This window comes from Notothenia rossii (assembly GCF_949606895.1).
Source record: "Notothenia rossii genome assembly, chromosome: 6".
NCBI classification, from domain to species: domain Eukaryota; kingdom Metazoa; phylum Chordata; class Actinopteri; order Perciformes; family Nototheniidae; genus Notothenia; species Notothenia rossii.
The window spans coordinates 31,535,295-31,558,960 of record NC_136909.1 but is presented as its reverse complement, the minus strand read 5'-3'; the positions used below and the strand labels follow the sequence as shown (position 1 = coordinate 31,558,960).

Genomic DNA, 23,666 nt, shown 5'->3' with positions numbered 1-23,666 from the left:
TCTGGCTATTCCTGTAATAATCTCAGAAAATACCTATTCTACACTTTTGTCTCACATCGGCCTATTCAATCTTTCTATGCTGTCAGTAAATACAGGTCTATGTTTCAGGTTGGGTAATGCAGTCATCTGAAGTGAGGCGCTCTAATTTGGTGCAGGTCTGCATACACGTCAGCTTTGTGAAAAAGCAGTGTGTTCTCGCAGCCCAATGATAGGCTGTTGGGATCAGTCAACACCATGTCAGCATCGTAGAAAGCCATCAAGTGTGGCAGCTGTTACATTTGTATTTAAATCATAACATTACTCAATTACACAATTGATGGTAAAGAGGAGCAAACGCAGTACATTGTAACCTCTCTTTCCACTGCCTGCACTGCATTTATTCAACTTCATTCAAGCTGAAATGCTTGAACGCGCCCACTCACACTAAGTTTGCAGAACTCCAACAACCAGTCTCAGCAGATCAATAAGTGTGTTCCAAGGAAAATCAGCGACCTCACAGCGGCTTACCGGAACGGACCGTTTCATTATTACTGTAGGTGAAGGGCATCAACTGTAAGTGTTTTCAGATCAAATGAAGGTGTTTTAAGGTTTTCACAAACCAACGCCTAACAAACACACAAGTTCATATTAATACATCCATTTTAAAGTAAAATAGTTAACTCATACACACTGAAATGTGTTACCGTACTCCCCTTTAGTTAGCACTTAGAGAAGGAGGCATGCCAGTCCATTAGTAAGTTCCTAACTTTGTTGGCTTTGCCGGGAATGACCTCGATTCATTAAGTGTTTCGATACCAAATAAACAGTGAAACTCATCACTGTGAATGCAATGGAAAAAAAAGCAGCTGCCAGGTTTTATGGATATGGTGATGTGCTAAATGGTTAAAGAGCAGCACTGCCAAGTGTTTTGGATGACAATCCAAAGAAAACAGGCCTTCTGATGAACCTTGGATGGGCTGTGCATTGGAGATTAATATTTCATGGGGATGAAAATCATTTTGCATTGCTGCCAAATTGTCTGGCACTTAAGAGGGTAAACATTCGAGACAAAGTGAGAATGAAAGAAAGAGACTGTTAAACAACTGTTAAAGTGGGTAATGGCTAAGCTTAAGGTGCATCACATTTGACTGGTTATGCACTGTTGGTCTTACTAACCTCCATGAAAACCATTCAACCTTGATAGCTGGTCCCCAACACATTTTGAACTGAATTCCTACACATCAGTCCACCTCAATTTGCCAACCACAGGACAATTTTTCCAAACATATACCCCTGTGAGAATTAAGGTCATACTTATTTTCCATCCAAATCTGTACATGAACAGAAATAGATCAACAATCTTTGTTTGGTGTGGCATGCATAGTCACTAAAATTACAGTTCTGCTTCTCTAGTTAATTAAATTGTCTTTGGCTCATAGGGGAGGAATAAAGCCCGAGGGCACTGCACACCATCCTCTGTCGGTGTCCAAATTCAGCACGGTAGTCTGTTCGTCCTGAAGTGGAGACAGCTCTTAGCACTTCCTCTACATTGCAAATATCTTGGGTGTTTCTGTGCTAAAGGAAATAACTGTAGGTGACAGAGGAGATAACAAACAGAACAGAAATGACATTCTGCTGACAAATGACACATTAGTTATCTGAAATACCCAATCACTGCTTTTACAAAGCAGGCTGCTGAACATATCTTTTTCACTTTTTCTCCAAGCTGAAAACTGCCATGCTGAAAAGACAAGTTATACAGGTAATTGATAACCACAGAGGAAATGCGCTTGACAAGCTATCACATCCGTTGAGGAGTGTTAAGCATATTTTCAGTTCCTTTTGAAAGTATGGTGGGACAAAATAGAATAGGTCGGACCACCACAGCCTAGGTCATTAATGGGAACAACTGCACCATGTTCAAATGTTTTGTTTGTTATCATATTCATTTCAGCCTGCAGTATTGCCAACTGACAGTGTTGCAATGTGTCTTATATAGTCAACATTGTCAATGATATATACTTTATCATCTACTGTAAGTGCATCATAAGATGAATCATTTGTTGATATTGGTCCTTGATCACAAAATGCAATCTTTCCAAATGACAATGTCACAAACCCCTGTCTAGTTCTGGATACAAACTCTATGAGAATCCCACAATACAAAAATAATACACACACTAAAAAACAATGGTGTGTTATTGTGTACTCTGAAGGCCAAGGCACAAATCGATCAGAGGCTTTTAATGTGACTCTGTGGTCAGCTTTGATAGCCAGAGAGTCCCTACATGTTCATAGAAGAATCTCAAACTGACTGCTACTTATATGAAGTTCAACCAATGACTGCGGAGACCAAAGTAAGTTGCCTTTGCAACAGGGAGCACAGGCTCCGAGGCTCTCTGCTGTCCTGTATGATTCAGTGTGAAAACCCCCCAGTGAGGTCAAGCTTTTCATTAGCATGGAGCGAATTGTGGGAGGGCGGCTCCGAGTGCTCACTGCCTACTCAGCTGTGGAGCGGATCACAAACTGCAGAAAAACATTATGCAACCACCATGCCATTGTGTACAATGGAAGGGTAACCACGGCAACAGGATTCAGAGACTGAGCAGAGGAACAAGCGCTGGTTGAAGGAAGGAAGAGTTTGGTAGATAATCCTGGGGGGGGGGGCTGAAGCAAGGAAGGCTTCTCAATTCTCTAATTTCCCTTCCTCGACTCCTCGACTCCTCGGTCCTCCGGTAGTGACCCGGAAATAGATTTCAGCGCGCCATGTTGAAGGACATCTCATTTCCCTAAATGCACATCGAGGACCGAGCATCGAGGAGGCTCTCTGGAGGAGCTCTAACCGAGGAGACACTGATGGGTCCTCCACGGCTCCTCCACGGATGCACTTCCGAGAACGATGGAGTCGTGACGCACGGTCGGACTTATCTCAGCCAATGACAGCTCTGCATGCATCCCCTGGATTTTATTTTAGTAACTGCTTTCATCGCGACGCAATGTTTACAGTGAGAACAGCTGTGAGGTCCGTGCAGAAAGCAGAGCAGTGTGTAAAATATATATCACTCAGTATAACAGGCCTACATTACTTTCTGTATTTATATGCTGTAGTTTAGTAGATATCTACAAACAAAGAGTCTATATTTTTCTAAGGCTATTTAGTGCTTCACATAATAAAATACATAACGGCTGTAGCCTGATTATGCTTTAGGAGCAGCAGGTGTGTGTGTGGTAGGCTACAGTGTGTGTGTGGTACAGTGTGTAAGTGTGTGTGTGGTGTAGGTGTGTGTTGTACAGTGCTTAGATGCGGCGGACAGACGGGTCTCAGTTGGTTTGGTGTCCTCTGCTTACTTTTAATACTTGTAAATACAACTTTTGGCCCGTAATTTCAACTCCCCATTTCAGCGAAAAGAGACGGGGGGTGGGGGGGGGGGGGGGGGGAGTGCTCTCATACTTGTTTGATTCTGAAATTGTATATATTTATATAAATATATGTGTGTGTGTCCGCATCTGTAGCCTGTTATTGTCTCATTATACCGCACTGTCACCGAATTAAATATATAAGTCGTCATGAACACATCAGTCCATCAGACAGAGGGCTGCTGAGCCTCCTGTCATCATTAATGGACGTCCCTTTAAAATGACCGCTCAGAGAGGAATTCTCATTTCTCTAACCGCCTGCTGCTTCCCCTCCTCTCTCCTCGGTTCCCTTCATCGACTCCTCCACTTGCATCTGCTGTGGGCGGGACTAAGTCACGAGGATAGGAGTCGAGGATAGGAGTCGAGGAGGGGAAATTAGAGAATTGAGAAGCCTTTAAGGTGTTTGTGTATGGATATGGATTTTGTCAGGATGGCATGACGGTGTTTTTTCTGACCTTAACTTCTATTCTACAAATGAGAAGAGTTGATACTAGTTTCTCGTTGGTAAAACTGTGTTTGAGCTACACTGGAATGTATCAGTTCCTGTTTAACAACCATACAACTTGAATTCCGCAATATAAAAAAGGAGAAGAGTTGATTCTGTTCAAGGGAGGTGCAGCCCATCCCTGAAGAAAAAGCATGGCAGGGTGAACATGAAACAATCCATCGAACACCCACTCTTAAACTGCTTTTGATAGTCGATGAATTACTGTCCTTTTTCCGTTAAATATTAAATGTCTTTGGGTTTCACAGTAATGATCAGACTAGAGAAGCATGTGTCCACTGAAGCGCTAGATAATTGGTCATTTCACAATATTTTCTACAGTTTTAAAGACCAATTGATAATAACATAAAGTGTGAATATAATAGTAAGTTGCAGCATTAATTGAATGACCAATCTAAATCACATTATTTTTCTTGGGTTGTTAAAAAAGCCAGACAGAGGCCCTAGTCCCTTAAAAAGGTACATAAGGGAGACTTTGCAGGTTAACACAAGTATAAAATGTGGTGGTGTTGCTGTGGCTCTAGCTGGTCACTGACAATAAGAATAATAAACACATTTTAAGGGCTTCAAAATGATTATAGTAGCTGACATATAAACTTACACTTCAGGATATAAATAGATGGTTAATGACAAGATTTGAGATTGTGGTAAAAAAAAAAAGATACATTTATGGGAAGCCCAAGCTTTTTCTTTATTCAATTGTTCATTTCTTTCCAATGTTGTCTGACCCAACCTCACATTTTTTTCAAGATGACTTAATCTGGGCATATTACAGCTGCAGGCAGGGTGATGCAAATCTACTGGACGCTTGCATTTGGCTGGTAAATGGTGATAGCTCTGTCACTTGTCAGCAGTTAACCACAGCAGCATTATTCATAGGTCATGTTCCATTACTTCAATCAATGTTAAAACTTCTAGGCTGGTTGGTACAGTCTATGAGTCCTTCTCACTTCGGTTAAATGGAATCCTTGCGTCCCTCACTTGCGTCGTTTCCCTGTGACGAGTCCCTCCCACCAAGGAAGCATGGAGAGACGCAAGGAAACCACGAGAAGCAGGGAAATTAGTTTTAAGAGCAATGGGACATCCTTTCCTCCGGGGCGTCACGTGAAGCGACGTCCGTTTGTGATGACGCCGCACAGCTGATCGTCTGACAGCAGCCAGCTCTGTCCCCGTTATTTCCACACACACCCCCGCCTCTGTTAGTACACATTTACTGACACAAACATTTGTATCATCTGTTGTAGACCCAAATAAATAAAAATAAAATAAGAACTAATTCTCAAAAAAGATAAACGCCATTCTTAAAATGTATAAACGAACAATAGTTTGATTAATATTGTGAGTGCACAAAATAAATAAAATAATTCAGAGAAGAAAAAGAGATATGTTATCTATCAAAACCCAGTTAGATTAACATTCATTGGATTGCACACTTTGTTTTTAAATGAAAATGTAAAACGAAAAAAGCGATCATGAAAATGTTTCCAAAAAATGAATAAAATGATTTTTGACCACTTTGTGGTTCAGATATATCACATATTTGTAACTAAATGATACATTAATTGACACAAAACACGGTATAAACTGAGGAGTGACTCCCGTGAGGTTCATGTATTTTCTTCACTCCGCTGGGGTACTGCTCTCATGTCAAGAAGCATCAGATCAGTGCATGCTCTGCATCGTCCAATCAGTGAGCGATACACAGTAAGGGGGCGGGGCGAGTGTCTGAGGATTTCATCGAAGGATTGTTTGGTGGTTCCTCAATTATAGCTACTCCATTATCGCTCCTCGCTTCTCCGGCAAAAATAAGGCCATTGGGCCGCTACTCAAGATGGCGCAGACAAATCAACTTCCGGTGAGACCGAGACCGAGGAGCGAGGAAATGAAAAATAAGAGAAGTGAGAAAGGGCCTATGACTTCAGACCAGGGCCAAATGTGAACTCAGGAGGGAGGAGTAACAGTTGCAGCCTAAAAAACGAAAAAGCGACAGCACTGACTTGTGCTTAGAGGTAAAGAGAGGGTCTATTTAACCAACTTCACTGTTGTTATGATCTACAGCCACCATGGTTCCCAAACATTTTCACTGTCAAGAGCTGCTTAACAGATTCCTCAAGACCCAAAACATTACGACTATGATCTCTAGGGAGTCCCTTTAGTACAATTAATCTAAGAAATACAGGTGTGGATTAAAAAAGGTCTCCCAGTATGTGGGTAACAGATAATTATCCTAATCTGATCTGACTGATCTCTGTGCTAGTTTAAAAAAAGAAATATGTATTTTCAATGTCCATAACTGTGCCAACTCCTCTTACAGTGATCCTATAGAGCAGGGGTGTCAAACTCAAGGCCCGGGGGCCAAATCCGGCCCGCAACTTCATTTTATGTGGCCCCGCAAGAGCTTGCAAAGAATATAATACGTTTATTATACGGTTACATGCCACTTTACAGAACAAGGTTGCCCATAAACTACATGACCCACAATTCATCTCGTTTTGTGACATGCGCACTGAAGAGACCTGAGCTTTGCCCTGGACTTCTGCTTTCAGACATAGTTAATTAATAAGTTATTATCCTATCCGATAATAATCCAATTCAGAGGCAATAACGTAATATAATACATTATTTTATATATATATTTATATAGTTACAACCGGCCCTTTGAGTGCAACCTTTATGCAAATGTGGCCCGCGATGAAATTGAGTTTGATACCCCTGCTATAGAGTCAATGAATCTCGCAGAGATAACCAGAAGGGCCTGGTAAAAAGTTTTATGTGAAACGATGCAGTAAGTTATTTAACTGTGAAGCTCTTATTATCCTACATGCAGATTGGAAGGCTTTCCTAAACTAATCATTCATGCAAATGTTGTGTGAATATGATAAAGACCAAAATGATCTTCATAAATGACCAGGATTTGGTCATCTTTTCTCAAAATATATACTTTGCGCGCTGAAAAAGCTGCAGTGAATACTAGATATGGATCAGTTTAAGTCTGTATTTATATTCTTGTAGGATTGATTCAAATCCTTTCAGACAGTGGGGCAGACACTTCAAACACTGCCGACAATGAATCCACCGATTAAAATCATGTAGTCGCTGACCGGCTGATGTCCAGGTCAATGTCATTCTAATTTGGCCTGTGTATTGCAGTGACGTTGATAGTTGATAAGAGTCCCAGGGAAATTGAGTGGGTCCCATAAAAACAATTAGCTGTGTCTCCAGTTTGATGCAATATGATTATGTATCTGAACATTTCTGAAAAAGACATCTGTAAGAAATGAATGGCCAGTATTACAATTGTTGATGTGATACCTTCAAATCTGATCCTTTAAGTTTAAACCTACAAAGAATATTGAAGACACGTTTAAGATACGACTACACTCACCTTAACATAATACCATCATGTTTAGATTGGTTAAGCATTTCTCAGTAGTCATACTGCTCTTTTTGGTTTACCTGTCTTCTGCTAATGTGTTCAGTTAGCTTAACAGGAGGACTACATACAGATGCAAAACCCAGGCTGATATCAGGCTGTGCATACAAATTGAGGGAAGTGCAAGACCGTTGTTCTGACAACCAAGGAGATGGCAGAAGGTTGGGGGGGGGGGGGCAGCTGGTGCTTCAGCTGGTCCATCCATCGTCTCCCGTTTTATTTGGTACTCGCCCCCTTAAACAGGGCCCCTATACGTCTGGTGAAACTGACATTCAGCAGGTTTCGAGGTGGTTAACTGTCATGACTAAGGGAAAGTGAGCGGGCGCACACGCACAGGTTTTGTAGGTTTAGCAAACACTTGATGAAACGTGTGTTGATGTGACCCTGTTGTTATGAGACAATCTATAAAAAGGACAAGTAGGCAGCTGATGACATTCAAATAGTGAATGATGTCTGCATTTTATGATTCATGGTAATGACGGTGAGAGTTGAATTTCCTGGCCTTGTTGACATTAATTAAAACTGAAAGGAGTTTTGAAAGGCCTTGACCTTTATTATCTCAATGCTGAAACACATAACAGACAAGACAAAAGATTGATCTTCAAGAAAAGGACCTTCAAAGAAACCAAACACAACACACTGCTTGAGCATGAATATCACCAAGGCAACTCAGAATGACAACAATGACCAACCTAGAGACAAGCAACAGAAAATGTGTGCATGAAACTGCGTGGCAAGAAACTTTGTGAGGATAAACCCCACCAGAAATGTACGTTGCCCCTATATCCCTAGATTACATTTGTATGTCTATTTACTGTTTATAAGGCCCGATAATATACTTCAATGTTATTGACAATTAGGCAGTATTACTGAAACCGATTTCATTATGACTCTGTACAAAGTGAAACAATGAGAGAGAGCACAGAAAAGTAAAAAAGAGATAATAACTTTGTATCGCCTTTAACATTGGCAGCAGTCACTTGGTGCATTGCACACTTGCTCAGTAAATTCCAGACTAAATGGTAAGCTTGAGGCAACAAACACTTCCTACGTAATAACGCAGTCGCTTTGAGATACACAAGATGAATTTCATCAATCATTGTGTTATGTATTGTGTCAGCTGAAAATGTTAACGTAGCGGGCTACAATCTGAGCATTTCTACTAAAGGCGTTAAAGCTTGAAACAATTAAAGAGAACTGATATGTTACTGTTAGTTACGTTCACTTCTGCTAAGCTTCTGTATAGTGATGTAGGTAGGTGGGTAGGTAGAAATATTGGGTAAGTTCCCTGAACACACAACATGCTATTGTTATCAAAACATTGCTAACATTTGATTAAAAGTCAGGCAGAATCTACTGGCTACTTAAAGGCCTGTTTGTTCATTAACTGGATGAGACAGTCCCAAGCAAAGTCCAAACCAATACAGATAGGTGATATACTTTCAACATAATTGGAAACCTTTGCCAAACAAACCAAGGAATTCCACAAATTAGGTTTATCACCTGAATGAGCATTGCGGCACTCAGGAACAACTCAGCAACTATCCAAAGCATTACAAGACTCAAAATCGCACATAATGGTTCAAATTTGAATACAAATCTGAGGCGTGGCTTAAACCAAATGCTCAGTAAAGATCATGTGGTTTAAATAAACTCAGTATTGGAAACATAGCTTTTGCCCTGCTGTAGTTTCTCTAACAGACAGCAATTACAAGCAGTCATTAATTCTGCGCTTCACCGGAAATGCAAGCTTGAAACAGACTGAGGCTTTATCGATTTTAACAACATACATTAAGCCTGTAATCAATATTTTTATGATTATCTTTCTGGGTGCTGATGATATGCATCTCAAAGTGCTTCATATATCTTGGACGCAAATAAACATTAGCAAAATATATTGTATGCTTGATAGTTGCAAAGAAATTCAGTCTGACATGAAGCACTGCCTGCATCTTACCAAAGAGATGTCTTCAACTTACATGGGTGAGAATTTGTGATAAGAAAAAGATATTCCCAAAACGACACCACGTTTATTTTTTATAATAAAATGCTTACATAACCTTTTTCAAAGAGAATAAGACTTATATCCTACTTTCTATGTTGGGACCAAAAGGCTCCATGTAATAGTTCAGTAGGTACTGTCATCAGATTTGTTATTGTTGATGGATGGTGAAAATGGCCCTTGACTGGGTATTAGAAAGAGTGCAAAAGTAATACAAGAAGGATGAAAGACAGAAAAGGGAAAAGTTGTCTTTTTCCCCAGACGATTATAGCCCCTCAGTTTCCAAGCTTCACTGCTCGCAGATCTCTCCTAATTGACCACTAAGGGTTGTAGCAGCCCCTCCAACCCCCCCAATACACACACACGGAGTATGACACCCCTGCCATTCACCCGCTAACACAGTTGGCAGGGATCCAATTATCCTCAAATGATGGCAGAGATTAATTGAAAATAACTCATGTTGTTCTTTGGGGACATTCCAAGTGAGTCAGATTTCAAATTTTACTCGTGAGTCGACTGCAATTTGAGGGGTGTGAGTGGAACAATCACAAGGCATAAGTCTCCCAGGGCAGAGATGGACAGACTGACTTTCGAGACAAAGATAGAGATCATGAAGAGGAATAAAACCTGAGTAAATCCTGTTGGAATACTGTCGGCCAGTACGTCTTCTTCCGTAATATCTCTACTTCTAGGCACCAAACAAATTGGTATAAGTTATGTATTTATATTTTGTATACCATTTATCTCTTGCATGATGATCCTGAAATCACAGGAATATCAACATAACTCTCAGACACATTCATCCTCCTTACTGCTGCTGCATAATGTTGGCAATACACACTGGGTCTATTGCACTTAGTGTACTCAGTGTTGTAGTTAAGTGTGTCATACTAAATGACTCAAATGTAAATTAATGGAAGGTGTTGGCAACCAGAGATAGATAGGTCTTGTAGTGTTATCCTACTATTACAGTTATCAATGGCATCTCAGTTTGACATCTTGACCCCATATCTGATGCCTACAATAAACATTGGGAGGGTATGTTTTGACATTCAGTACCAAGTGATCACAAATAAACGACAGCAGAAATGTAAAGCTTATTTCCCTCTGTGAGCTGCAGATTTGAGTGTGACGATATATTTTTGTTTGCCGACCCGGATGTTAGCATTGCAAGGGATCCCTCGACTAAAATAAATGGGAATTATTTCTATTGGATTTTCAAAAACGTCACAAAATAATAATGATGTGTTTTGCTACAATAACAACATGTTTATAGTAGTTGAAGCGTAAATGTAATTATGAGTAGTTAAGGAACTGTTAAGGATAGAGGGTGTCTTTTTTTTTTCTCATACTGATATTCTGAACAATCTGTGCTAGCTGTAAAGTGTCTCTACTGTAGGCTATTTTTATTATATGTACAGCACTTTGGCTCGACCAAAATCCTTTATAAATGTGCTATATAAATAAAACTTGATTTGTACCGTAAATAAAACTTGATTTAACTTGATTTAAACGTAAGGCTATATACAAACTACATGTTGGCATAGGCGGCGCCAGGGGGGCGCTAGGGGGTGCTGCAGCTCCCTCTAGGAAAGCCATAGCACCCCCTAAGCACCCCCAAGAAATGTATGTCTTTTTTTTTTCACACCTTCATATGAAGAGAATCCATGAAATATGACAGGAAAACAAGAATAGAGTTTAAAAGGGGAGTGATTTGTAAAATATCCATAAAGAAAAAGTAAATCTGTTTACAGTTCCGTTTTATATGGGTGTTGAGATGTACATGTATCCATAGATCTCTTAATGTTGCTCTCAAAGTGCACCAGATTGATGCTTTTAACTTCAATATTTTAAAAAAATGCCCCGGACCCCCCTAGAGGATGTGAGGTCCGCCCCCCACTTATAAAAATAGCACTTACCCCTGCTTACACCTACTGTATATGCCGTGAGCTGATTATCGAGCCTTCATTGTAACAGTCGCGTGTGTACTGTAGGGATGGGTATCGTTAAGGTTTTAACGGTACTACTACTTTTATCGATACCGCTTATTGGTCCGGTCTTTTAACGGTACTCTTATCGGTTCTTTTGGTGAAAAATAAGGTAAACTAACTAAACAAATTGTGAACAAAACTAACATTGCTTTTTATTTAAATTAAATACATAATATTTCCCATCAAAAGAATCAACAATGTTTTAAAGGTCACATGTCATGGCCATTTCCACTGATCATAATTCCATTGTTGAGTTATACTAAAATAGAAAAATACTGTGCAATTTTCCAAACTCACATTGGTTTCGCATACAGCATCTCTGTAAAGTATGTGTATTCAGCAGTATTCACTTTCTCCACTAAACGGCTCGCTGCAGCTCCTCCCCCCCCCCCCCCTCCCCCGTGATTTCCTTGTTTAGCGATACACAGCCAAACACAAGTCACAGCCGAAATAAAAACAATAAGTGTGGCTTGATATTGAGTAATAAAAAGGTTTATAGGTTGATAAACGCTGTGAGAATGGGTCTGCAGAGAGAATTTCGCGCGATCCCAACTATCTGTTATCAGCCTGCAGCCAAGGAAAAAGATATCAGCAGGGCTGCATGCACTGTGAGTGAGTGTGTGGATTGGTCAATTTGGACCAATCAGCGGGGGCTTAACGAAACGGCTCCGCGTACTGAAGGATTATTTGAATTATTTGAAGGATTAAAGTAACGTGGTATGACAGGAAAGTTCAATCTGGTATATTCCTTTTAATGTCACCTTATATATGTTCATGTGTGTTAAATTTGAAGGGACAAAGTATCCTTTCCTCCCCCAATATATTGAGGTGAGAAGGAGACACCATATTTGGGAATAGTGCCAGACTCTGGAATGTTTCCCTCGTAAAAAAAGGGTGTGTTTACACAGGCTTGAAGCAGATGTGTGTGTGTGTTTTCATTGCAGTAAATAGATCTGCTACATGATTACTGGTCAACTATACCTCTGTTCTTATTCTTTCATGTGTGGGTACTAAATGGCTACAAACATTGTGGAGAAATTAGCTTAAACATCTTTTATTACTCTATATGAAATGGAAGCAGTTTTATGACAGGGACGAGAGAGCTGGAGGAGGGTAGCACATTCAGAAGAGGTTCAGCATGTCAATTGTCAGGGGAATCGACTTGTTTTCAATAGAGGTGTGTGGTTAGTTACTTTGTGTTAATAATAGCAGTATGTGTAAAGGAAGCTGGAAATATACAATGTGAAACCTTTTATTTGAAGTAAAGATGTGAACAATAGCTCAAACAAATGGAAGGGCTATAGGACTAATAAGGGTGTTCTCTGTATTAGGCCTGTGTGAAATTTGACTATTTGAAAAGCATCTCTACTACTGCTTAAGAGCATAGGTAATGTGTTCCTCGTTGTTATTGATATGAAAGTAATTAACATGTATTACGTATATTTAGCCAACTATAACAACTATATCTTAAAACATACTTTTAACTTGTGTGTGGCAGTCAGGAGGCGGGAAGATGGACAAAGGGCCATAAAGGAGATGTGTGTGTGCTGGCTACAAGCTGCTGTGTCGCACTGATTGGGTGCGACAGGCCATGTGTTGGTCTCTGCCAATAAGATGACCTCTGGGGGAAAGCACGTACACCTCCTCCTGTGTTTTAGTATGAAAGACTGTGTTTTCCTTTGGTTCGCGCTCTTGTTTTTCACCAGCCGTTCCTGAGACCTGTCTCACACGGGTGGTAGAACCTGAGCCCGGAGTACTCTGCAGAGTGCTTCGTGATTTCTTTGTATTTGTATTTTGTATCGTTACCTTGTATCATTAAAGCCGGATTATTGTTTAATTTGTATTCTGGTGTTTCTTAATCCCTTTATTTTCCCGAATTCAGCCAGCTTAGCAAACGACACGCGGAGACGAGGTTGGTTTGCAACATCCTCCAAATCTCCAACAGTACGTAACGTAACGGCTCCACGGATTGGCCCATTTAGTTCCGGGTACGTGCTTTCGTAAGCATGTACCCGGAAGAATCAAATGGATGATGACGACATGATGACGTTTCACCAACGAGGCGTTTTGGGGAGGTATTTTCTGTTTTAGAGTTTTACTCGTTACAGGGTGTACTTTGAGGGTTTTGACTCTGCAGACCGTTTACATGCAGAAAAACCTTCATAACACACAAGGGGACGGGTAATAACCGGAAAAGCATGACATGTGACCTTTAACAAATCGTATTAAATAATCTGATGACAGAACTGTAAACAGAATAGCTGAAACTTTAACAAAATAAATAACTTGGTTACCTCTAATCATTAACCCATGTTTGTATAATTGAGTTAACTCTGTGTTGCTGCTGACGTGGAAAATTTGCTCATGGACGGGGCTACAGATCTACTAGAAAGACAGGCGAACCCGGTGCATTCCTCCGTCTGGATGTGGTGCACTTTTGCTAAATGTTTAGACAAATTGCTCGTGTTACCGCCCTTACATGCTAAACTCTTATTGCACTTTTGGTAACGAGCATTGTCCACATCGAGACGGGTAAAGTTTAACCACAGCTCGGAGCGCGTTCTCTCGGCCATCTCTTCCGTGTGTGTGTTTGTTGCTGCATGTAGCAGCTGCATGTGTGTAAACTGCCCCTCGCAAGCAGGCGGGGGAGAGAGATCAAAAATACTCAAAATAATCATGGCCGCATTTTGCAGTCTTTTTGCGTATTAGAAAGAGAGTTGGCAACACTAAAACTGCAATATAATGTTTATGTAGCAATAATACATAGGACATATTTTTTACATGTCTCCAGTATCGATAAAAAGACCGATAACGTCGGCGCTTAACGGTACCACGGTCTTTAATAATTCAGCCCCGGGGCCCGTTTAATACCGGGGCTCGGTACCCATCCCTAGTGTACTGTGTATGTGTGTGTGCGGGGAGTGTTGCAGTCGAAAATTCCACTGTAGCGCCCGGTACATTAATGGGAAACTCTGCATGTTTGAGCAGCCTCTATGAAAAGTCAAGCTACCCTACAGCACCCCCAAAAGAAAATCTCTGGCGCCGCCACTGCATTACATTACATTACTGGATGTGCCGTAATTTCTTACAGCACAACAGATCAGCCTACTACCATCTAAAAAATATCTTGCGTATTAAAGACCTTATGTCCAAGCAAGACCTTGAAAAACTTGTCCATGCATTTGTCTTTAGCAACAGCATCTTCACAGGCCTCACAAAAAAATCACTCCGTAAACTCCAACTTATTCAAAATGCTGCTGCCAGAGTCTTAACCCAGACAAAGAAAACAGGTCACATCACTCCAGTACTGAGACCGCTGCATTGGCTTCCAGTAAGTGAGAGAATTGATTTTAAGATTTTATTGCACACATATAATAAAAGACTAAACGGGCTAGGACCCAAATATATCAAGGACCTCTTTCAGCGGTACGAACCCAGCAGACCCCTTAGTTCTTCAGGCGCAGGCCAGCTCACTGTTCCATTTGTGAGATCAAAGCGTGGGGAAGCCGCCTTCTGCATCTATGCTCCTAATGCATGGAACAAACTCCTAGAACATCTGAGAATGGCTAGCACTTGAGAATCATTTAAATCAGGTCTAAAAACATTTATTTTTAACATGGCTTTTTAAATTTAAATTTTCGAACTGTTAAACATTTCTTTCTTTTAATTGTTTTGTGTGTTTTTGTATTTCTTCTCACTTTGACCATCGTACAAATGTATTGTGTTTTATCTGTTTGATCCTGTAAAGCACTTTGAATTGCATCACTGTATGAATTGTGCTATACAAATAAATTGCCTTGCCTTGCATCACCACCGCTAAGCTAAAGTCGGCTAATGTTTTGCCTGATGGCGCTAAGTAGTCCCATTTAGCCACTTGTTAGCAAGCGCTGTTTTTACATCCAACGAGCTTCAGAAATACACTAGTGGGGTGTTAACTGACGTATTATATGTCCATGTTGAAAATCAAAGAAAGGTAGAATAAATACTGACTATATTTTGCTCTATGGACAAGCATTTCTAGGAAGGGTACACATTAAATCAGTATTATATAATCTCCAAAAGCAATAGGGAAATAAAGGTATCAACTTAAAAAGTAAAGTGACAATACTGACAACCGTTTAACACAACTGGGGTCAAAAGAGGAACTGATACATATGAAATAATTCAGTCCCATTGTGTAAACATTGCGTTTCTTCTTTTTAGCTTTCTTCATAAAAACAACCTCAAATTAAAGCTGTAAGTCAGTAACATGTTATTAGTGATAGAAAAACCTGCATATGTAATGGACTGGAAACCTTCTCCTTAGTCTCAGACGGAAAAGAGGTACCACTGCATTTATGCAACAGTGCTAATGCTCCCTGGGTTAAAGGAGGAGGGGGGTGGGGTGAGTGAGTGGCAGGCATCATTAAGGACACTCTTGCTACCCAGACTGCCCCGGCCTCCACCCAATAATGCAAGCCAGGGTTGGGGGTAAATCTAGGTCAGTAGCTGGGGCACAGTCTGCATGGAGTGCTGCATGGCATTAGCCGGTGCGTGTGTGATAGCAAAAAGGATGTCACTGTTTGTTGTAGTGAATATTCTGTAGATTTATTTCTAATGGACTGCATAGAAAGTGGCAGTTTATTGCTGGTAAAATAAAGTCTATATTGTATCACCATTTAATTCATGAATATAACATTTGAATATAATCCTATTTTGTATTCATAGAAATGAGTCTTTGGGGTGGTTTTTACTGAGGAATCACCCAAATACAGTCCTGGCATCTTATGTTCATTTGCATTGCAGAATCCCTGCTGAAATACACCGACCCCTTCTCCTCTACAGATAGACACAAGAGGGCCAATTGGTACGGCGGTTAGATTAATGCAGACTAATGATAGGGGCAGAGCACTGCAAAAAATATGCAAAGTACAAAACCTGCCCTGAGGATGAGATGAAAGGCACAAAGCCAAATTAATTCCACAGTCAGCAAATGTCTTAGTTCATGTTTCTCTCTCCAAGTCCAGAAAACAGCAGCGTCAGTGTGTCTCCAAACAAATGACAACATGGAAACTGAAAAAGAACACATGACCCGACTGCCTGTTCCTCCTGAAGACGTTGATATTTTTGACCCATTGCAAGCTGTGGTCAGACCAGAAAAATGGCTCGTTGATATTTTAGACTGTTGTGATATTCAATGCCTTGAAAGAAAGATCAGATATCAACCAGTCGGTGTTGTCTACTGCCGACATGATGGGGGTTTCTCTCTCAGTTGACAGCAATGGAAAAACAATCTTGTACGGTGTCCCAGTTTCCCCCCATCCCCAGACAACAGAAAAACGTCACCTGAGAGTAGCTTGGCAACATTAGAATTTAATTAGTATGGGTTTAAGTTCAGTTTCTCTCAAATTAGGGTGTAAAATATGTTTTAAAAAGCACTTATGGCAGTACAATTAAAAGGAAAACACTCAATACTCATCTTCTTTGCCATGCAATTGGTTATATATACACACACACATAAATGGTGAAACTAATGATTGTTTCCACTTTATCATTTATTTCCTGAGTATTCTCTCAATTAAAAGAATAATCATTTGGTAGGCCAACCCCAAAAACCTAAACATTTCACATTAACCAAGCAGAACGAACAGCAATGGCATTTTTGTTTAAAATATTATTTAAAATCATAATTAGACAAAAAAATTCCCAATTATATTTTGCTCATCAAATACCCGGTGGACTTAGTCAACATAATCATTTAACTCCCTGATAGTCCAATAGCGACGCTTGGTCAGGGTCCTTTGGCGTGCACCGAGGCTCCTTCAGCTTCATAAACGGACGCAAAGAGCTTTCAACTGATTGCAATGTATTCCCATCGGCTGCGGAATTTGACGCTCAGGGAAGCACCGCATCGGTCTACGTCGGCAGCAGTTAAAGGCAATGTGAGCGTCCATTCCCATTGGATAACGGAGAATTCTTGAAATCTTGAAAGGGATGTGCAAAATAGCCATTATATACAGTTTTTAACCAACTACATTACATTACATGTTACTTGTTAGATGCTTTTATCCAAAGCGACTTACATACTCAATACTGTGGACAATCCCCACAGGAGCAATTTGTATTGAAGTGTCTTGCCCAGGGACACAACTACATGCTGACTGCAATGGGGTTTGAACCTGTGACCCCCTGATCCGAACACCTACGGACAACCCACTAAGCCACACACAGCTAACTATTATTAGAGAATAACGAGTAATGAATATGCTGTATAGGGATCTGCAGATACATTTGTATTCTTCTCAAGCACCAACTATCAAATATCTCGCCTGATTGTTGGCACTTGACAATCACCTTCCCTGAATTTTACTCAGGTGTAACTAAAGTCTCATTTAAGGGTTGTTCATATTTCACATCATTAATCCAAATCTGTAAAGTAACTAAAATAAATGTAGTGGAATAAAAATACCAGATTAACCTTAAAGAAAGCCCTCAGGATTATAAAAGACCCCCATCACCCCAGCCACAAACTGTTCTGTCTGCTGCCGTCTGGCAGGCGGTACCGCAGCATCCGGACTAAAACCACCAGACTCAGGGACAGATTCATCCCACAGGCCAGAAGAAAAACACCTGAACTTTTGAAACAACATCCACAACATTAATCTGGCTGCAATTTACAAATTATGTATCTAATATATCATATTCCAATCACTTGAATATAGACACCAATGTGTTTCCCATCCCCTAAACCTCCAGGGATGAACACAGTTTAATACTGGCAACTTCTAATTATGGGAAATACGAAAACGTCTTTTAAGGTGCGTTCACACCTGCCTTGTATAGTCCGGTTGAATCGAACCCTGGTGCGTATAGCCGCTTGGTTCGGTTCATTTGGGTCGGTGTGAACACAATCCGAGACCTTTTAAGTGAACTAAACAAAAAAAACAAAAAAAAATAGATGGTCTCGGAGCGCTTGCTTGCGAACCCTGGAGCGGTTCATTGCTGGTGTGAACGCTGTCCTCACCAAAACATAGGAAGCGTAGTATTTACGTGTCACAAGAACACGGATATCTTCAAAATATTTATCGAAAGAGTCTTTCAAGACATCCACGGTTGTTTAGTTAAAGAGTGTTGAACAGTGTCGTGTAAAGTAAAAATTCTCCGTCAACTACATAACAGTAAGAACACCTGTCCTCGGTGAAACGCCCCTCCTTACTGCAGAACGTCTCATATGTGTTATAATGTTTTTTAACGGACGTTATTACGTCCGTTAAAATCTAGATCCCTCCGCTTCGCGTCGGGCTCCTGATCAGCCTGTCGGTGTTCTTTTCCCCATAATGACCGCGTCGCTGCACATCATCCCTTACTTCTCTGATTATATAATCATATGCGCGAGCCGCTAGAGTCTGTTGATCTCCAGATTAACAGCAGCATGAGAATAACCTGCCGAAAGTGCCGATGCTCCATGGCGGAGGCTCCGGTAGAAGTTGCCGGGATTTGCGTTTTTACCCCCTTAATGTCTGACCAATGGTTGAACAGCATTGCCGAGCACATGACTTGTGTTTAAAGTGTATAGTCCGTTTGAGTTTTGCCTGTGTGAACGCAAACCGAACCTTCTGAAAAATGAAACAATGTAACAAACTGTCGTCTGGTGCGCACCAGAAAACTGACTATTAGGTGAATGCACCCTAAAACTACAATTCCCAGTAGAGACGAGCCATAGAACATGTTACGAAACACACATATAGCCAGCATGTGTAGTTCTGGATCCAGTTTTGGATAGTGTGATTCGAACGGGAAAAACCCAAAAGCATTGTACACAATTTAAACCAATCAATGCTGTGTAATTAACAAGGATAATCTGGTGTGTTTGAGTTGATGAGTAGTGCAGATATCACTGTAAAATCAATCGACAGGTTGGAGAATACTTACTTCCGGGTGTAAAATTCTCCGTTATCCAATGGGAATGGACGCTCACATTGCCTTTAACTGCCGCCGACATGGACGGATGCTGTGCTTCCCTGAACTTGAAATACCGCCGCCGATGGGAATACATTGCAATCAGTTGAAAGCTCTTTGCGTCCATTTATGAAGTTGAAGGAGACTCGGTGCGTCACAGCTGGACACCAAAGGACCCTGACCAAGCATCGCTCTTTGACGATCAGGGAGTGGCACTGTGTTGAAATATCAAGTATTGCTGCAGGGATATTTAATCCTACTACTGATATTATACAGATTTAAAAACAAAAAATAGTTTGGTAGAGGTCCACTTAAAAAAATCATTACATCATTATATTAATATATATTTCATGAATAATGACAAGAACGATTCGAAAATGATCAATCCCTCCTAATATCGTAAACCGTATCGCAATTGCAATATCAGACAAAGAAGAGAAACACTGATCCAGTTCAAAAAGAGGTTGAATCAAGGTCTGATGAATCCATCCCTCTGGAGAGTAAAGACTTAGAAGGTGATTCCAGTGGCCGGGGAAACACTTTGAGACAGGATCAGACTGCACACCCTAACTGATGCGTTACACATCTCCCTCGGCTACAGATGTGTGTGTGTGTGTGTGTGTGTGTGTGTGTGTGTGTGTGTGTGTGTGTGTGTGTGTGTGTGTGTGTGTGTGTGTGTGTGTGTGTGTGTGTGTGTGTGTGTGTGTGTGTGTGTGTGTGTGTGTGTGTGTGTGTGTTGCATGTAGCAGCCGCGTGTGTATAAACTGCCCCGCCCCCTCGCAAACAGACGGGGGAGAGAGAGATCTCTCGTCTGGATTGGAAAGATCGAAAATACAAAAAATAATCAGAGATGCATTGTGCAGTCTTTTTGCATATTAGATAACGGAGTTGACGACACTAAAACTGCAATATAATGTTTGTGTAGCATAATATATATGGCATATATTTTAGATGTCTCCAGTACCGATAAAAAGACCGATAATGTTGGAGCTTAACGGTACCACGGTCTTTAATAATTCAGGCCCGGGGCCCGTTTAATACCGGGGCTCGGTACCCATCCCTACCAGCGACTAATGAAGCTTAGATGCTTGGCTTCACCAGACTTCAGTTCCACCATGCATGCAAAGTAAAGCAGGCAGTATCAGTGTCAGTGAAAGGATAAAGTCCCTGCTTGGGTGATTTCCCATTTTCTTGTTTTGCCAAACCAAATTGGGCCTCATTCCAATTCAAGCCAGAGTCAGGCCGGGAGTACAGTCAGATCAAAAGCCTATCTGTCTTTAAGTGTGCAAGGCATTAAAGTGCAGGTCATGTCGCTGTAATCTAGCTAATGAATAGACAGACTCACCAGTTTTTGATAATAAATTAACTGGTCCATCTAGGTTAAAGCATGTAAGAAAATATTTTAAAATGTGTTAATACAGCACGAGATTCACACATGTGCTTATTCTTATCCTATGGTTTGCATGCCATTCAAGGTTAGATTCAGTAAAAGGTTTTAAGTACACATCATTTACTTTTTTTAATGGCTGCCCTTTTCACCCAAAGCAAAATATGCCTCCCACTGATAAATTATCAACTGAACCAACTGTACTTAATGTATTTTTCTTACCTTGCGGTTCCCTTAAATTCCCCTAATTCATACATAATACTCTTGTCTCATTACAGGTAAATCCTTTCAAAATCAGCCTTGCACAATACCCAGTCGGTTGCTCTATATTAGAGCTGACTCAAAACAGCAGCTTGCATGTATACCTTTATTACAAGAGCAGCCAATGTTTACCATATTTCAACACAATGTCAACAACCCAATTTAACATCTTAAAGCTACACTCAGCTCACAATAGAGACTGGATCCTGATGTTGGAATTACGACCAAATGTGACTATCACACTGACATAGCCGTCTCTTTACCTCCAGCCAGAAATTCAATCCCATTACACAAAGCTCCTCAACCGTCTCTATTACCAAAGTAGCATAGTAAAGCAACTAGAGCAGCCTCAGCTGTCCCCCACAGTGCTGGAAGGTGAGTGCTAATAGGAGAAGCAGTGTTGCCAGACAGGCCCTGGAGATCAAAAAACAATTGGTTGATTATTACCAAAACCAAGTACATGTGTCACTTTGACCAGAAACTCACGGAGATCCATTTCCATGTTTCTGACAGTCATGGGTGGTATTTAGGGTATCGTTTTCATCCATGCAGCAGACAAATTAAGCTAAGAACTAGACAGCCATCAGTTTTAACACTGCACTTTCATATTAAATGGAACACAAGGCCATCACTCAGTCTTTTGCTTGAATGTGGCCCCCTTGTTTGTGATTGAAAGAAACTCAACAGACAAAAAAAGACAACCCAAAGCACCAAAACACCTGTCTTGGCACATTCTATCATCTACATTGTTGTTTCTCTGTGTAGAGCTTTCACCTTTGACCAAACACTGTGTGAATGAAATAAAAGCAGGCCGTGCCATGATGTAAATCCTCTCCCTGTAAAGATGTATACAGTGATACCATCCGGCTGCCTCCTGCAATAAATCTCCAGGCAGAGGCAGCAACAGTACCAGACACTAACCGCTTCATCACTGACATTGATGCATTATGGACTGCATTAATCACAGTGGGGGGATGCATGTGGGGACACAGGATCAGTATGAGAGCATGCTTGAATGACAGTGTGCATCACTGTATGTGCTTTAAATTTGTATGCATTGTTGTAGCATGACAACATACATCAAGGTGTTGCTATATGAATAGACAGATAGGTGAAAATGCTTAATATAATCCTGTATAAACTGAGATAAGGTCGTTTTTTCACCCTCGCTCTCAAACTTCTACCTTAAAAAGGGGAAGTCTATACGGAATAAGAATATACCTCAATAAATGAAACTTACCTCCCCAACTCGTCTCCAATAACGTAAAATTCCTCGACATTTTCTTGGTTGAAAACAGTCATGTTGTCCAGGCACTTCCTCCCTTTTCCACCGACCGCAGGCATGTCCTCGGAAAAACGGCACCCCGGCTCTTCACAGCGGCACCATCCCTACCAGCAGCCTCCGGTCTGGGCAGGGTTACAGCCAAACAACCCTCCTCATGTTAGAGCTTCCGAAGCAAGTGAGAAACACATCAACAGAGGGGGGGGCAAACCATTAAACGTCGACTATGAACTGGAAGAAGGTGTGCAAACAAAAGGAGACCTAACTGACGGACTAATGAACCTGCACCTTCGGGGCGACGTCACGACTGCTGGAGCTGCTCTCCCCGTCCCTACTATCTCTATTATTTCACCCGTTTCAATTAATGAACTAAATAACAGCTGCTTAAGATAATAGTAACAATAATTAAGTCACCACTAATAAGGAAGGCGAATAAACTAACCCCCCCATGTGGAAGCTTGGTGTAGCCATGGGAAACACGCTAGCCTCCTCCTTTCTGCCCAGCAAGGGAAAAAAATGACTGCTGAGTAAAGTCATATCTTCTTTAAATAAGGACCTGAGACAGGTGTTTAACCCAGTTTAAGTTCGTATTAAAAAAGCCACACCCCCCCAGAAACCCAAACTAAAAGCCGAACACATGAGCTTTTCTTATTTACAACAATGACTCGCCGCCCCTGTGAATATAACATATTTTGAATCGTGAACATTATCGTTAGCTTGTTTATACCGAGCGCTACTGACTCTTTCTTGATGCCGACTACTGACTCTAATTGTAGCAATGCACTGCGGAGTATCTTACAGTTTAACGGTGCTCGTCTCTCCTGCCACACGTAGCCGAGATTTCATGCGTTTTGTGGGAGCCTCTGACCCCGGTTTGGCTCACGGGAGACAAAAATGTTGGCTTGAACGGGAGAAATCAACGTTAACAATGTGAGGCAGTCAGTCTGGTCCCAGTGCTGCATTCAAAGTCTATGGGAAATGGTGGTGATGTACGTTAGAGCGACTCAATTATATCGATTCTATTCTATCCCATGCTAAATGGATATGCTAGATGACGCTAACTCAAACAATCACACATTTAAACATATGTTATACATACTGTAAGAAATAAAGGTTGTCATGCCTCTCAACATATTGAAGCAAAATGTGTTTTTCAACGAGACTCTTGCAATTACTTTTTTTTTTACATGCCCTGAATGCAGCATTCAGTTAGTAGTGGTTCTTCTGTCGCAGGAGGGCAGTAGAGCTTTCACTTTTATTTGAATCCCAGTTTAGCAGATCATTTGTTTGCAGTGTATTTATTTAAAACTTATTATAGTTTGACAAAGGGCATTGGCAGAAATGATTCAAGTGTATTGAACCCACATGGTTGACCAAATTTGAACACAGCTAATTAAATAACAGTTTCAACCCCATCACCTACAGTCTAAGAATGAAACATTTGCTAAACATGTAAAAAGAATACTAAAAA

At 40.8% G+C, this 23,666-nt stretch overlaps 1 protein-coding gene across 2 annotated transcripts in view; it reads right to left on the bottom strand.

Annotated features, from left to right (window-relative positions):
• The window catches only part of dapk1 (death-associated protein kinase 1), a 117,349-nt gene extending 94,187 nt beyond the window's left edge, over positions 1 to 23,162 (bottom strand). Inside the window, exons 1-2 of one of the 2 annotated variants that reach the window (XM_079687176.1) lie at positions 22,995 to 23,162; positions 22,154 to 22,361 (exon numbers count right to left, since the gene is read on the bottom strand). In XM_079687176.1, the coding sequence (XP_079543302.1) occupies positions 22,154 to 22,257 (104 nt within the window). In that variant the 5' untranslated portion in view covers positions 22,258 to 22,361; positions 22,995 to 23,162. The remainder of the gene's footprint in view (positions 1 to 22,153; positions 22,362 to 22,994) is intronic. The other variant, XM_079687177.1, reaches the window with a different exon arrangement.
• Between the last annotated feature and the right edge of the window lie 504 nt (positions 23,163 to 23,666).